Source organism: Sander vitreus, chromosome 17 (genome assembly GCF_031162955.1).
Source record: "Sander vitreus isolate 19-12246 chromosome 17, sanVit1, whole genome shotgun sequence".
NCBI classification, from domain to species: Eukaryota; Metazoa; Chordata; class Actinopteri; order Perciformes; family Percidae; genus Sander; species Sander vitreus.
The window spans coordinates 12,738,166-12,754,971 of NC_135871.1; the positions used below are offsets into that span (position 1 = coordinate 12,738,166).

The window sequence follows — 16,806 nt, forward strand, 5'->3', positions numbered from 1 at the left end:
CTTTAAAGTGGAACACACTCAGTGTAAAACTGTGGTTACCAAGTTACAGAGAACAATGGAAAAGAGTTAAACCTTATTGCAGGGAACATTCACAATGTACACACAAACACACCTACAGTATATGTTATGACCCTGCATGAATATTTAATTTGTGTCCAAGGCTGGCATGTGATTGCAGTTTTCTTCAAAGTTCCTCTTGACTGGCTAATGTTCAATACAATAAAACATAGGCAGTGGTAAAGAACCAAGAAAGAAGTGAAAAGTGTCTTTAACTCTGGTTTATCGTATTCAGTTTTTTTTGCTAAAAACAATCAAATACTGGTTGGTTTCGAAGCCCTCAATTGGTCCCTGACCAGCTGTTTCTCTCTCGGGAGTAGGCTACATAGGGTTCATTACTACTTATAGCATTAACATAGTTCTTATAGCTCAGTGAGTACCACATGAGTACGGGAATGTCAGGATTAAGCCGTCAGTTCAAACTGGGAATACCTTTGCTGCAAACCATATAGTTCTGGCACTTTGGGTGAAATTAACTCCCAGATATTTGGTACCAACACTATTTATTTCTTGTAGCTACATGCATTGTTTTGTTTGATATAACAAAAGTAAAGCAGACTGGAGGTAATTCCCTGAAGGGATCATGCACCTGGGCCCCACAGTACACTGGTCAGCCCTGCTTAACAGGAAATCTGAGAAGCTTAGGACACTAATGCCTGGATGGCCTCAGGTATTCTACAGTGGCAACAAACGATCCTTTAGAATACAATCTGGGAACTGGCCAGACTGTAAAAGAAATCTAAGTGACTGCAAATCAGCATTATGTAACAGACTCATTCAAAAGGCACAACACAAATCAGCTTTGAAAAGATTTAAAACGGTCAATGACACTTGCAAGATTAAAAAAACAAAAACATTTTTACTTCAAATGGCATAAAATCATCAGCTGAGAAAACGTTTGACAGTACAAATATTTAGTAAATATCAAATACTGTACATCGCTGATAAATCCCTACAAAGGTAACCCTCTTATTAGATGAAAATAAACAGTCCTGTTTGGTTTCAGCAGCAGGCGCATATAAAGCCCTGTTGTTGACACCTTATTGTTCTCCAACACAAAGGAACGGTTTCGCGTCCCTTTACGCAAACCCCTCTGACAATCCACAGGCACCCCACTGAAAACAAAAACCATGTGCAAAGGACAAGAATATCAAGGTATTCAGTTCAAACGTCAACAAAACATTGAACAGGCATTAAACTCGCAAAGCAACGTCCCTGTAAACCATAACAAGCACTGTTGGCTGAGCCACAGGCTGCAATTAAGCTTTAACATCTTATTTCTGTTGAGGCGAGAGGATGTCAAATGCCCTCTTATTCATATGCAATTTACTCATCTATTTTCATGTTCAATTTTCTTCATTTTTGTGTGACATCTATTTTAGTACATAACCCCGAAACAAATTGGCATTCCTCTGGAGTGGATTGTATCCCCTCATTCGCTAATCGTTTAATTTGCAGGAGTCAGATTTAAGATGCCATTTCAGCAGGTCTACATCGGTAGCCTATCGGTGTACGCTTTTCATGAGTCCATCATCACGTCAGTCAGCTGTTTAGAAAATGAAATATGAAGTCAGGCGTCAGCAGCCTTTAAGGTGCGGGAGTGCAGAAAGTTTGTCGACTTTTCCCAAAGCAGCGGCATTTTCGACCCCTTTGAGCCACTCTTTACATTTCCTCACAACAGTCTCGTCCACATCTCCATCCTCTTCTTCATACTCCACATCGTCGTACTTATACTGATCATTCAAAAGAGATATTTTAACGATGGCTGTAATGTCCTGCTCGGCGCTTTCCACTTTGGCGACAGGAGCGCAGCCCTTGGACGCTCCGTGCGCCTTTTTGGATGGAAAGACTCGCCTGTGCCGAAAGTCCGCGGAGGCGCAACACTTCTGCTGCTTTGCCATCATCTGCTTTTCTAGATTCCGTTTTTGGATGACAAGAATGGCTTCAGGGGTGAGACTGAGGGTAAACTGAATCTCCTTCTTCCCTTCCTCTTTGCCGTGGAGGTGTCTGGCGGAGTCCATGGAGCTGGAGCGCCTGACTCCTTCAGACGAGTCCTGAGGTTTGGGTACCGACAGCCAGGAGCTCTTTCCCTGGGTCTCCTGACCGGCACCCGCCTTCTGAGCTGGGCCTCTACTCTTCTCTTGCTGGGCTTTTCGCCCCAAATTCCTTAAATTCGCCGATGTCCAAGAAGATGACTGCTTCTCCTTCTCAGACACCCCTTTCTCTCCGCCGGATTTGCTGGTGAGCTCATTGTGAGGAGGCACTCCGTTGGCTTTCTTTTTCCCGAATAGTTCCCTGCCAGGAGAGGAGATCCGCTGGTGGAGGTTGATGGGCGGAAAAGGCATTTTTGTGGCTGGAAGTGATCAGGATACAAAAACGTGCAAATGTTCAGAGTGCAGACGAGGAAGCCCTGCATGCGCAAAGCGACGAGCGGCGCTCTGCGGGCATTATCCAACAGCGAGGAGGAGAGAGGCTGTAGTGCACCTGTTGTCCACACTAACTGGAGTTCAACTGGTGCACACACACACACGGCCTGGCTGCTTTATGATGAAGCCGACAGGAAGGCGTGGTCAGGAGAAGCACTAAACAAAGCCAGGAAAAAACTGTGATGTCATTTCATAATTTCCAATAACTTCCTGAAGCGATGAGCGACATCCACCTCATCTTTTCTCACAGCGCCTCTGCTCTTTTACAGTCATTGGAAAACACAAATTGTTTAATAGATAATCAGTCTGAATAATATCAATCATATGTAACTATGGTGTAAGTGGATATATTTGTAACCTAAAAGTGACCACAGGTATTAAATGTGACACATTTTTCACCTATTTTTAAAGAGTTAAATTGTAACTTTAAATAGACAAATTCATAAGAAATTCATTATTTTAAATAATGTTCTATTAAAATGCACCTCAACATGTTTACACAGCCTGTAAACATGTTTGGATTATAACAGCACCCAAAATGTGCATTATTCATCCCTAACTCACATTCTTCAGTTAAGCGATTTTGAGTTCGTGAAAAGCGCTATATAAATTCAATTTAATATTCTTATAAAGTAGTCCTAGCTGTGACTATACCACCCTATACCTTACATATATATGCTCATAAAGATACCGTTTGGTCCTTGTCCATGTCATTGGCTCAGTCCTTTAAGTCAGTCAATATAGTCGCAAATATCAATTAACTGATATGTTGTTCTTTCAGCCATTCAGCCTATACCAAAAAACAGTGGGATACACAAATAGTCTATGCTATTCATTTCTCTTCCTTTCTGCTGTTATCTGCACTTTCACGCAGACAGTTCCACAATTGATTCAATGTGATTTTGTTTCCCTGTGTGTAGGGTGTAAGAAGAAATCAATACTTCTTTCCAAATCCATTTATTTGTAGACTGTTTATTTGATATTGCCTGAGAACGTTGAGATTTTACAGTTTGTGAAACATTTTGCCATTTATTTAGTTACTCTGTTGATACCAATAGGATGTATTTAAGTGAAAGAATTATTTGTACACTATAGTGTACAAAGGAATTGTTTTAAAGACAGGAAATAACATTTGAATGTGCAACATTGTGCCCATGGCGGTTCATACTTTCAAACATGTTTTGTTTGAATATCTACACAATGCAGACTAGAGCTGTGTTACTGTAGCTGAAAATTTCCCAACAAAACCAAAAATCAATTTAGGCCAACAGTCCACTGAGTCACTCTTGGAATAAAAACAAATGGCACAGAGTTATTTATTCATTTTTACAAGATGAGCTGGACAAATAGGCTGAAGGGGACACACAGGCTTGTTTTATTTTAGTGGTTGTTGTGGCGTGGGATCCCTCTCCTCTCTGACTTAATGGATTAGATGTAATAAAAAAAGGAAACAGTTTGTAGACTAACAGATTGCTGAGGTCAGGGTACTTCCCCTCCATCCTTGAATTTTGCCGTAATCCAAAAATAGCAGGCAAAGAAAACCCATCACAAAAACAATCTTCACTCAACAGAATTATTTTATCCCTTAGATTAATTGCTCAAGGATTTGCTGGGTGTCTGCCAAGTTAGTTGAACAAGTAGTACTGAGGGGAGATTTTGTCCATGCTAATCCACCACCACCACCACGTTATACAAGCGTCTAATCAAACTATGTGGGGGCTGCACAAGAGGAAGTGAAATGCTGTTATTTAGTCGCATCAAGCAGAAAGAAAACCTGGAGGCATATTAAACCTCGAGCAAATCCTGCAGCCAATACACAGGAAAACAGGATGCACAAAACGGTTTTTAAAATCCTTTTTTAGCTCCACGACCGACTGCCGGTCCAAGGTATTCAATAAAATTAAAAAAAAGCACACCTCCTCATCAGGATAATGTGAACATCTGCACCACAGATGGGGGGGAAGGCTGAGGTTATGAATCTTCCAGAGGAGGTTGTCATGGCAACCACATCCTCAAAGGCAATGCCATCATGCCGAAACAATATAGAGAACTCGATGCAAGCTATTCTGGGTTATTAGGTCACGTCAAAATCACAATGCTCAGAAAAGCGCAATTAACGGGGTCATTGCTACATCTGGCAGGAAATCAAATTTAAAGAGGAGAAATCATTTTAATGTAATTTGATGAGCTAAGGGGGGGCAGGGGTGTTCAAACACGCATACAGACTAGACAGGAGCTGCTTTTTAATATCTTTAGCTGGAAAAACTCAAGAGCTGTGGGTATCCTATATCCCAGTGCATCATCAGTGAAGCAGTGCCTTAATTGCCTTAGGGGAAATAATCTCAAATATTTTTTATATATATATAAGCATCTGAGAGCCTCTCTTCATGCATCAGTGCCTCGCACACAGACAGAAAAGAGCAAAGACAATGCGTTTTAATGATGCTTGTAAGAAGTCAGAACACCGTTTAAAAATGGAAAATGGAATTTCACACTGTATGCATATGGTTGTCAAGTATGGTTGGTCAATGTCTACAATGGATCTATTCATAATTCATTCATATATATATATATATATATATATATATATATAAAAAATGTAAAGACACTTGTGTTGTTAATTATAGCAAAGTCAAAATAATTTCCCTGCATTTACAGTAAATGGTATAAAATCTTTTAAATATATTAAGCATTAAAGCCACTTAATTCTTTCACTTTAGAAGCAAAAGATAAGTGATATAATCTGATTATAGTTATAGACCTTCAGTTAAGACTTAAAAAGCGAGGATTCACAGTATGAAACAAGCCATAGTAAAAACCTGGAGATATATTGTATAAACAACAAAAGATGTATTTTACAGAACCCCTGTTCTTCCAGTTTGAATATTAGGACGAGTCTTCCCAAATTGAGAACTAAGGAGTCCTAACTCAGACAGGTTGTGAAGCACTTCATCACAGCATCCCTGTAAAACAAGACAAAAGAAAACGTCTAAATAACAGCCAGCATTATAACCAATGAAATAAAGACAAGAAATGGAAGGAAAAAACAATGGAGGGAATGTTGCCCGAGTGTGGTTCTAAAAGAAAATAAAAAACATACTCAAAATTTTGTCATGCATACAAAATTAAAAGTGACAAAAAAGAACTTCCACCATTTGTCACGGTGATTTGGGTGGGGCTCGTCATGAATAAGTGAGCGTGTTTTGGCGGGGAAGCACCACATGTTCAGAGTGATGGGGGCTCCCTTTCTCCAGGTACTCTGTGTTGAGGGATGATGCAATACGAGCGATCACCATGGTAACCAGGGATCGCCGTTGCCTGCTCCGTTTCCCCTCACACCGTGTTCTCTTGCCATCGGTGTGTTGCTATGCAGACTTCGCCTCTAGCCACAATCACATTTCGGTGGAGGAGGTGTGAAACCAGTCAAGGTTAAAAGGAGAAGGGGGGATCATAAGCAGTCTGAGAGGGAGGAGGGGAGGTCGGCGGACAGACAGGAGACTTGCTCCTTCAAATGCTCCGGTTTGTCCCTCCGATGTTAAACAAAAAACATTCAACACCAGAATCCTCATATTCTTCCTCACATAGCCTACAGCCTGAGGTTTGTTTTATGTAATCACTTGAGGCTTGATGCTATTTTTGTTTCCCCAAAAACTGCATGAATAAATGAGCAAGGACTTTCCCCCTATTTCTGATTAAATATCAGAGCAACAGTATCCTTAAAGCACTGTGGGAAGTGCACATGCAGCAGAACGTGGCCTGAGAGGTTATAAATAGGCAACAAGGTAAAATACATTAAAGGATCAAGTCCATTGGCCATGTGGCATGCCAGGTATCAGTTTGTGTGACCAAAGACCAGAATCGGGAGACTGTAGTGTAATGCTTTTTAATGTGTCACTCAGAGAGATACAGGTCTGTGATCAAAATATGCTGCTCTGTAACACCATGGCAAACAATAAAGAGACCAATCTAAATTAGATGAAAAATGGATTAAAGTAAGAAGCTTAAGGAGAGAGGACAATAATGTGTTGACAAAATATAATAAAGGAGTAACAAATAAATAAGTAATCATCAGTATTTCAATGGTCAGCCCCAAAAAACTTGCAGTCAAATTTGCATTTCTCTGTAGGAATGTGTTTTTTGGAAGGGCGGCACGGGAACAGGTCTTTGTCCCAGCTTTGCATTGTTGTTAACATTTGGGTTGGGGGAGGGGGAACTCGGAGTGGTTATGGGACGTCTCAGCTGTCAGGATGGATTATAGGGTCGGCCAAATACACAAGGCACTTAGTGGGGGGGCTGCATGGGGGCTCTGGACCCTTCACCAAATGAGACATAACCCTGCTTACAGCTGGACTGACAAAACAACATCACACCTCATGCTTGGTCTTGGGGAAAGCCTTCAGGTGGTACACCACATGGCACAATTTGAGAAGTGAACATTCGAGTATAGAAGAGTATTTTGTTTCAATTAAATTCTTTACTGTGGTGTACTCTGACGAAATGACAAAGTCAATCACTGTAAGATTTCAAGGCTGTTAGGCTCTATATATCACATTATCTACAATAAGACAAAGCAAGTGAGTCGTGAGGAAGACTAATATGTGATTTTTTGATCCTGGTCTCTTATGCACGGCAGCCTATTTGGGTCTTGATCTAATCAAAATGTTGCGTTGTGCTTTAACCCTATAGAGCTTAGCATAAGCTCATCACACGCAATATAAAAGCTACATTGGGAGATAAATATGTTGCTAAATCTGGCTGAAAGAACATTATGCCATAAGAAATGATTTCATTTAGATATTATGGATAAAGCAGCGTCACAGGGCTAAAGCACAGAGGAGTGTGAAACAACAAGCTGCCATTTGCTTGACACTAAGTGCCTGCACTAGTCGTAGAGGGGGGATTACAGCCATATGGTGGAGGCAAACAGTGTTTGGAGGTAAATGAAAACATGTTTTTATTGAAGGGTCACTCATAATATTCTCCATTTGGTGGCATTGTTGCGATATAAATGGTAGCTCTTATAGATCGACCTAATTCAGTAAGCAACACACATACGACTGAACATAACAGAAAGGACAGATGCACATCACCACCATGTTCATCAGGTTGTCTTACCTGGCAAATGGAATGTAAGAGATGCTATACCTGAAACGGAAAAAGACAATGACAAGTTACTGACTGTAGAAGACGATACTAGTTAGATAGAAGAACATCCATATTATGAGACTGAGCATGTCAAACTAAACACAAGCTGAAGAAAGATATTCTTACTATGTGTTTCATATTTAAGATGAATGTAATGTTTTCCGTTGGAGGGCTTCAAAGTTGGATTTTGTTTTTGACGCTGTACGGCCACATTAGTGAAATATAATTTTTTCAAAGCCTTCATAATTACATAGACAATCCCAGATGTCTTGTAGATTACTGTAAACACATCTTCCTGGAATTACAAAATGTATTTGGTATCACTGGAAATCCTAGGATCTTCACTTAAACTTAAAGTTCCAGTGTGTTTTAGAGATGCTTGTCTGCACGTCATGTGGTTGTAATGATGTGATGTCTAAGAGATTATAGATTAGAAGGATAAAAAAACACTACAAAGAACACAGGACCTAAAGTAGATTTAGGTATTATTAGCAGCATAATAATGGCTTTCTGATGAGCAACACACCAAAATGTAAAATATGCATTCAAATGCTCCATCAAGCGTTAATCAGAATCTGAAGGGTCTTTGATGTCGCTCAGCAAAAAAATTAACCAAACGTGATTGATAATGAATTGGATACACTATAATCTTTACACTACAGCCCTCCAGACAGATTGAAGCCAAAAACCAAGTACAACAAAAACACGATACCCCTTACCAGAAAGGATTACAGCTGAAGTTTAGCACAAAAAAAAGCATCCTGACACCTAATATATTTATATGTGAAGAATCTGGTACAGCAGTTAAATGATTGACTAGCATGACTGCCAACTTATTTAATTAAATGTTCTTCTGAATGTCTAAACTAAATAGGGAAACTAAACAAGTTAGTGTTTAATGTTAAGCCATCAGTGCTGTTGCTATTAAACTTCCTACTGCCTGCCATACTCTATATCGACTTGTGTCAGTCAGTAGTGCTTCAGTGTCATACGGTTACTTCACAGAACTCAGCCTGAGGACTGGACTTTGCCCACCTCCGTGTGTGGATCAGTGGCGACGTATTATTACAGAACCACCTTCACACAGACGTCTGAGTGCCTGCGTGGGAGTGCACTATGCCCCCCAGTCTGTTAAGAATGAGCTTGAGATGTGTGACTTGTGGTTACCGTGGTGATGCCTCGGAGAACGCAGGCAGAGAGGAAGTGAATGTACAACATGTAGGTGCAAAAGCAGCCCAGTTATGAGGCTGACACAGTCCTGCTCAGTGATGCAATGAAATTGTCCATTCCCTTTCTCCTGAGTCGCTGGGGGGTTTGCGTTTCCATGCCCATTCACACACTAAACATCTTTTGTTACTGCTGTGCAAATATGTTCAAATTAATGAACATACAAGTGCCGACATGCCCATACGCGTCAATCAAAGGTCTTTTTATTCACTGCTATGTTGGAGCTTAACCCCACTGACCTTATTACTATATGTACTCTTATTTCACACTTTATTTCACATTTAATCGATTAGGCCTAATTGTTTAGTCTATAACTAATACCAGAAAATGGTAAAGAAATCCGATTCCAATTTCCCAGAACCAAAGATGATGTCTTGGTTTGTCCGACCAACTGCCTAAAACCCAAAGATATTTAACATAAAGCAGCAAATCCTCACCATCACCTCCAATCCTCCTTATTTTGAGAAGCAAGAACATAGAGAATGTTTGGCATTTCTTCTTCATAAATGACAATCGATTATCAAAATAGAGGACAATCAATTTTCAGTAGATTACGTACTTGCTCGGTTCAGCCCTAATGAACACAAATATTGTGGCAAAAAACATTTTACTTTTCAACTGAACAGAGCTGATTAAAAGGGTTTCAAACTAGGCAGTGTAAAAAACAGAGACAAGAAATCATTAGGGGACACACATGTTCAGTAAAGCAGATGACACAAAAAAAAACTTGAATAATGCAATAAAATCTTGTGAATTGATCGAAGAGTAGAAATGAAGCACTTCTATCACACACTATACCTTCTATACGATAAGTGGCGGACATTAAAATGGTTCAGGTCTTTATTTTACACACTTAAAAACATGTATCAAACTAATTAAGGACTCCGGGATGGGTGCCATGTTTTCTCATTGGACCATTTACCTGTGGTTTTATTAGTACAGTAGTAATGACCCCAGAGATAGCTGGCAGCGACTTTGTGTTGTGTGTAAACGACACAGGCGCTAACACCTGTCTGTCTAAACGTCTCCAAGTAGGTCTACACTGATCCTGGCAATGCCTCTTCCTCTACAAGCCAAAAATATACTGACCTACTGTAGCATGATGCCTGGCAACCTACCTACCGGTCTTTTTACAACATCACTCAACAGGTATGTCAAGCAGATGTCACTGACTGTATTACCTTACATGTGCATCTTATTATTACTATATGACAATTATATGGCATGATATGTATGCTTTAAAAAAAACTTCGAACTACACTGAAGCTATGTTGCTCTGAAACAAACAATGAGAAACTGTTTAAGTTTAACCATTTATATATAGATTTAGCCGTGCACGTGCCAATAGCAGTAAGTCAGCTTAAAACAACAGCAGTGTGATCAACTCAACTCATGGCCACAAGTTCTTTATCACGAAAGACGGCTTCATCTGAGTAGGTGTGAGTGATGACGAGTAAATGAATTGCCAACTGTGCTACAGTGAAGAGAGTGCCGGTTACACTTACCACGTCATTGCCAAAAATTGCAGAATGCAGAAGATGATAGCCAGGCCTTTTTTATGCCACTGTAGAAGAAAACACAAGATGGTTATTCTAATAGTGGAAAACACTGCACTGGCTTCAAAAACTATGTTTTATCTACTTACCCAAAACACTGCGCAAAGAGTTAAGACAAGGCAGAGCTGGCAAAAGACAAAAGGAATGTTATCTTCTTGTATTGGTTATATTCTTGCAGAATGAGGTTTGCTATCTGACACTTGACTTCTTTCAGTAATTCACAGAAAATGTTAAATTCTAACAGCAACAAAAAAGAAGCCACGAAATCTGCCAAGATAAAACATCAATAGTGTTAAACTGAAATGTGTTGTCAAGATAAGTTACTTCATCCTCACAATCCTTTTAAGATCCCAAAGTGGGGAGTAACAGATCTTTAATTAAACCTGGCCTTCTAATCCAAAGTCAGAGAGCTACCGATCTTTTACACCCACAAGAGTAGGCAAAAGCAAATACAATGTACTGTAAATGCATTGTGGCCTCATGTCAAGGAGGAATCAGACAGAAAATTGCATCTAAAACCTTTGGTAACAAGGTAAGGACTACTTTCCAATATACAGCAAGATAAAACATGAAGATGTAGTGAAAAACGGGCTCAACGTAAGGTCCAAAGTAACAGTAAAACACATGGTATTTACCAGCATAACAATGGTGGCTATCAGTCTTGTTTTTTCAAACATGCGCTTCAGCTGTTTTATGGGTCCCATTAGGAAGCAGGTGCTTTAGAGGAACAAAACAGACAAGTAACACTTTTTAAACATCAGTGAAAACATACACTGACCTGTTGTTTAAAATGTTAATCCATTAAATGATTGCATTCATGTTTTGTCTTCATAACAGGTTCTAAGCATTCGTCACTGTGGTGTCTTCTCATTGCCTGTTCCAGCATTGAAAAGTGCAGCCTAGACCATGCATATATTTGTAAGGGTTCCCAGTTTCTCACACACATTTTGTTACACCTCCATATATATATATATATATATATATTCAATATTTCAGGTCATAAATCTGTGTTTATTACATTATTTAAATATCAGAAAATGAATACTCTGTATTTTGTTATGGTCTGGGTGGATTTTAGAATGGTCTTCATATGTGCATACACACACACAAACAAATCCAACTGTGTCGCCGCTGTAATCTAATTTACACTACATGTTACAATTATAAGGGGGTAAATATTTCATTCCAAACACCACGACGACACATTCAAAACCTCCTACATGTTGCGACGTCATTAAATGTAACAAGACAAAGGCTTCCCCCGCTGATGAGGAGAGCAGAGCTGAGTGGGAAGAGGGAGTCTGTGTAGTGTCAGCATCTGTTAGATGGTCTGCGTTGACGCAGGCTCTTTCTACTGGTCTGCTGAGAGGGACGGATGCTTATTAACTGGTCAATATGACAGACATCCACGCACATGCTGCTACTGCGGATTAGGGAGCAGGATGACAGAAATGGTAATGCCAATACTGATATGAAACCAATGCTGTATTGTTTGTCTAGAGAATCTATGAATGTAAAAATATCTACCACATGACATTTTCTTTTCAAAGCCAAACACTTATATTCCTTGTCATAAGGAGGTCATGTTATTGACAGAAAAGACAATATATGTTAGATATATGTACTGTTTTGTTATTACAACACTTGCATGCGATCTATCGCGACACTGACTTCTATTTTTGACATAACCTTCCACTAGTGTTGGTGAAATGAAGGAACCAATGGCCTTTGTGTAATTGTCTTGCTGTCAAAGTCACATACAGATGAAAAATGCATTAAGATCCTTAAAATATGACACTGTGTGGCTTTGGGTCGGTGACCTGGGCTATGAAAGCAGAAGGTGACCCAGTTTCTTGACGCATCTAAACCTTCTGGACATATGATACCTGAAAATAGAGACTGCACTGTCTGAAAATCACCTCATCAATAGTTCACTGTCAAATAAGTCAAAGACATCATGATTAGATTTAGCCCTCGGATTATCTAGACTAAATAAGCCATAATGTTGTAAAATCCAGTATGCTGCTGATATCTAGTGATAGAAGATGACATTCTTATCCTAATCATTACATTACAATAGCCAGAACTATAAACAATAAGGATACAACAGTGTCCTTATATCAGTGTAGCAGTGGTATTAGAACACACAGCCAGATCCTACAAATACTAGCTGAATCAAATGTTATACCACAAAAAGGAAACCTTTAGACCGATTTTTGAAGTTTGGTTTAGTGTAAATTAGAATATAGTGCAAAGAAAGATTAGATGTTGCCTGTGTGAGGGCACAGTAATGACAGATTTGAAAGTATGGCGTCCTGTCACTGGAAATTAATTAACCTTGTGTACTCGTATTCAAATAATAATGATAGCAAACACTGTCTGGTCTACTTAGAGGCAGACAGCAAAACAAACAGGAGACACAGACATATAGTCTGTTCCCACTGACAATTGTCTCTTTATCCCTGACCATTTCCTACTGTCTTTTAAGCGACATACAATTAAGATGCAGGGCTGCAGAATGAATCAAATAATTATAAAGATCCCAATTAATTAAACCTAAATAGCTGCAATATTAACGTATTGAGTTAAGAGTGCCTGCTCTGATCAAATTGTGCAATCCCTATTCACAGGTAATCAGGTGATTCGCCGGAGGGTTGTGCAGCGAAGGGAGTGCCACTTAAAGGAGCAGAACCAGTAGTGCCCACTGTTATATAAATATATATGTATCATATCAGAATGATAACATCTCATGGTTCCTCAGACATTGTGCTTTTAACTCTGAGCAACAGGTGATGAGTGCACAGAGGAGACGGTAACATTACAGTACTTGATGTGTCTTCTTGATAAAACAGCCTGGAAGCAAAACTTGGAGAAATATGTAGCTATGCCAAGGATGACTGTAACAAGTGTGTAAGTAGTGTGTCAGTCATCAAAACTATTTCAGAGTGTATGAGCCTGATGCTCATCAATTGTTGTATTCCTGGCAGTGCGCCATACTGGTAAGATAAATATATCAAGACACTCTAATTCTCTGACCTGCTAGTTTGAGCTGGACTGAAGACTCTTACCTGGAAATAGCTGCAACATTGCCTAGTGTGTAGAAGACGGCGAAAAGCTTGACTCCATTTGGAAGGAACAGCAGTGCTGAACCCTGATAAAACAGCAAAATAGTCTCTGTCAGCTAGACAGAATCATGTCCCACACTTTAATATAGGGGTAAATGCCAAGTAGCTAAATGAATCCTGGACTTTAATAAGATTGAAGGCGTACATCTTAGGTTATTTTTTTCTTGTAACAAACAAAAACATCAAGGACTTCTGTGGGCTGTCCTGTGGTTTTACTGAAACATGATGGGCTCCCCCTAGTGTCAAAATACAATAAGGCTTTGTTTAAAGCTCCATTGTGTAATTTTTTGAGTTGATTCTTAGCAAAAACCCCTTTGTTCTTTCACCAATATGTGCTCATTCATATGTAATTACGTCCACCAACTAATCAAAGTATTCTCATACGCGTAGAATCTGCCATTCAGAATACATACGAGCGAGTCGCTCGAATGGCGGCAGCCATGTTGCGCCTCCATCTTTAAAATACATTAGCCAAAGAGGGACATACCTCCACCTTTCATGCTTTTACACTCAGTGGCACCGTGACGAATGCCAAGGGGAGATTACTCGCGACTGCCAGCAGATTTGAAAGCCTGTTGAAGATGGAGGATCACACCTATTCTCGAGGACATGTAACGGAGTCGCCAAGGAAGCGAAAAAGAGAATTAAAACGACAACGCGACAGGCAAAGCAACAAGACCAAAGTTAATATTGGAGTGGCTTTTCCAAGATGGAAAGAGATCATGAGGAGCTAGGATTTTAAAAAGGACGCCAAAGTTGCCTGCTTTCTTCTCGACAGGTAATTCAGTAATTAACTTTTTTGCCTAGGCGGTCTCACCGATCCACTGCCACCAGCTCTGTCTTTTGGTTTTTCTTGACCTTATTTCCCTCTTCCTTTAGCTTTCCCTCGCACCTCCGTCACATCAACTGATCTCTGACTCAACGGAGAAAAATATGTAGCCTATGCTGTAAACACTGCCTTACACTATTAATCTCGTACAATATACAGAACGGATGAAGTCATACTGGAAGCCATGTTAATCTTGGCATACGGCCCCCGTAGGAGTTAAAACGCGCTCAATTGGTTGTCATATACAACTTCACCGCTAGATGGGAGAAATTCTTACACAATGTAGCTTTAAGAGTCGATGCCTAAATGGTATTATAATCCACACGCATGTTCTTAATTTGGATCACTTTCAGTGAAGAAGACTGTTGACACACTGAGTGTGAATAGAGTATGCATTTCATCAAGGGAGGGATGACATTTAGAGAACACCGTTATGAATTTAGCTTTTAAGGAGATGCAGCATCTAACATTTCACTTAAGTGTTGTAATTAATTGGGGTCTGTAATAGCCTGCAGCTAATAACTGAATCTCAGAGGAGGAGCAAATTCTGGACATTGCTTAACTCTACAGAAAAAGTAGCATGGCGCACTCTGTGGCTTTGGATAAAAGGTAAGCGTTTTAAAATATATGAATTGAAGATACATCAAGATACTTTGAAAATGTGTTATATTTGTTGACAGATGCACAGAGTTATCCCAATTCATCTAAACCCAGGCCTACACAGGTTCTGTTATGCGGTAGTCTCGCATCGCAAATACCTATCTCGGTGGCTTCCAAGGGTTGCAAGTGCTGCAAGTGCTGCCTCTGACAAGACTTTCTGTAATTTGAACTGCAATCTACACTCTACAAACTGAATATTTCAGCTCTTTCCTGACAGCAAGCAAACATTATGTTTTAATTAAGTACAAGTGACATGTATCAATCACTTTAATCTACAAGCAAGAGAACAGGAATTTGTTTTAATGACATTTGCGGTGAGCCATTTTCATAACTTAAGAGTTTTATAGTGCCTTCTACAAACCAAACATAGCACAAGGAAAAATAACTTGGCCCATTGCTAACAGCATTAATATGTTATGTACACAGTTCTGCATTCCTGCATTCCTAAAGTCAGACAAAACGTGCCGTTTCAACAAAAAAGGCAGAAACACTCACAAGTATTGAACACAGGATGCCTCCGGCAAAGCATATGACAAACCATTTCACCCTGGTGCTGTAGCTGAGAGTGCTGGCATCAAGGACCTGGCGAGAACAATGGAAGGATGTCACAAGACAAACATAATGACCCGCAGAAAGACCCACAAGCTTTCTACTGGTTATTTAACGATGTTGGCTGGAGCCAAGCAGATAACACCCACTGACTAACAGTCTATGATCAAACCCAGCTACAGTATTATCTTAAAACACAAACACACACATATCACAGGTTAAAGGCACAGACATTACTCAGTACTCTTAACTTAGGCAAATTAACCAATACAACCAAACAGTAAAGTAGAATCTGCAAATAAATGCAGAATTTGCAAGCATGGCAGACTCTGGTGTGTCAAGAGTGAAACTAACTTTGCAACAAGTTTTTAAAAAAGTACCATTACGTCTTAATATAAAAATAAATTGTTCAAGTCAGCACCTTACCCCATTTCCTCCTCATCGGGAAAGCGTGTAAAAAGTGTAAATAAACAAACAATACAATATGAATGCTGACAGAAGAATAGTTAGCTTTGATCTAACTGTTAGAAGCTGAAAAGACACCGAAAAAACATGATAATGAAACTGTTATGTTAGCATACGTCTGAAGGCTAACGTGAACGTTACAGAGCTAACGTTACTAACGAATATAACGTTATGTTAACTAACGCTAGCTAACTCAAGAAAACAAAACCACTTTAACATTAATAGCAGGTATCTGAGCGGTAACGCTGAGTCTCAGACAGGAAAGTAACCTAGCAATGCTATTTTGTATTGGATTTGACCAATTTAACGTACACAACGTTAGCATTAGTAACGTTAGCGTATACTGTCAAACAGTAAGCTAGCTAGCTACCTGTGCGGTGAGACCCAACTCTTCATTTTCCTCTTGGCCGCTTAACACACGACGAAGCTTGTCCATCGCTGAGGACTAGCTAGCTAGCTGGCAAAACGAGCAGAAATAGCGAATTTCTATATTTCCAACTGTACGTCCAATGTTTATGTCTGAAAGTTTTGATCGCAGTAGTGACAAGTTTCACTTCCTGCCTTCATGGACGCTGCTTTCTGTAAGTGCTGACTTAGTATCGGTTTGTTCGCTGCCAGTTTTGGCCAAAGTCTCGGGGGATATGTTTAAATAACAGACCGCAGATCAGCCTGTGAAGGCAACTGCAAAACCCCACTTCCTATGAATTGTTGCTGCCTTTCCTGACCGTCGGAAATAATGGTTTTCCACGTTGACGGCGAACGAACAC

At 39.8% G+C, this 16,806-nt stretch overlaps 2 protein-coding genes across 2 annotated transcripts; both read right to left on the reverse strand.

Moving 5' to 3' along the window:
• Positions 1-859: 859 nt before the first annotated feature.
• prr18 (proline rich 18) lies at positions 860-2,561 on the reverse strand. Its single transcript, XM_078273282.1, has one exon. It carries the CDS (start codon positions 2,400-2,402, stop codon positions 1,635-1,637), a length of 768 nt encoding a protein of 255 aa, XP_078129408.1. The 5' UTR covers positions 2,403-2,561; the 3' UTR covers positions 860-1,634.
• Positions 2,562-3,439: 878 nt separating this feature from the next.
• Positions 3,440-16,697, reverse strand: sft2d1 (SFT2 domain containing 1). The gene is made up of 8 exons (XM_078272765.1): positions 16,410-16,697; positions 15,521-15,607; positions 13,480-13,562; positions 11,047-11,128; positions 10,501-10,536; positions 10,361-10,419; positions 7,599-7,628; positions 3,440-5,446 (listed from the first exon to the last, which is right to left on the reverse strand). The coding sequence occupies exons 1-8, from the start codon at positions 16,473-16,475 to the stop codon at positions 5,407-5,409; spliced, it is 483 nt and encodes a 160-aa protein (XP_078128891.1). The 5' UTR covers positions 16,476-16,697; the 3' UTR covers positions 3,440-5,406.
• Between the last annotated feature and the right edge of the window lie 109 nt (positions 16,698-16,806).

Coding starts and splice junctions, on each gene's coding strand:
- sft2d1 (XM_078272765.1), bottom strand. CDS start 16,475: ATGGACAAGCTTCGTCGTGTGTTAAGCGGCCAAGAGGAAAATGAAGAG. Junction 15,608..16,409: donor AGTTGGGTCTCACCGCACAG/GTAGCTAGCTAG, acceptor TGTTCTCGCCAG/GTCCTTGATGCCAGCACTCT. Junction 7,629..10,360: donor CAATTTTTGGCAATGACGTG/GTAAGTGTAACC, acceptor TTTCCGTTTCAG/GTATAGCATCTCTTACATTC.
- prr18 (XM_078273282.1), bottom strand. CDS start 2,402: ATGCCTTTTCCGCCCATCAACCTCCACCAGCGGATCTCCTCTCCTGGC.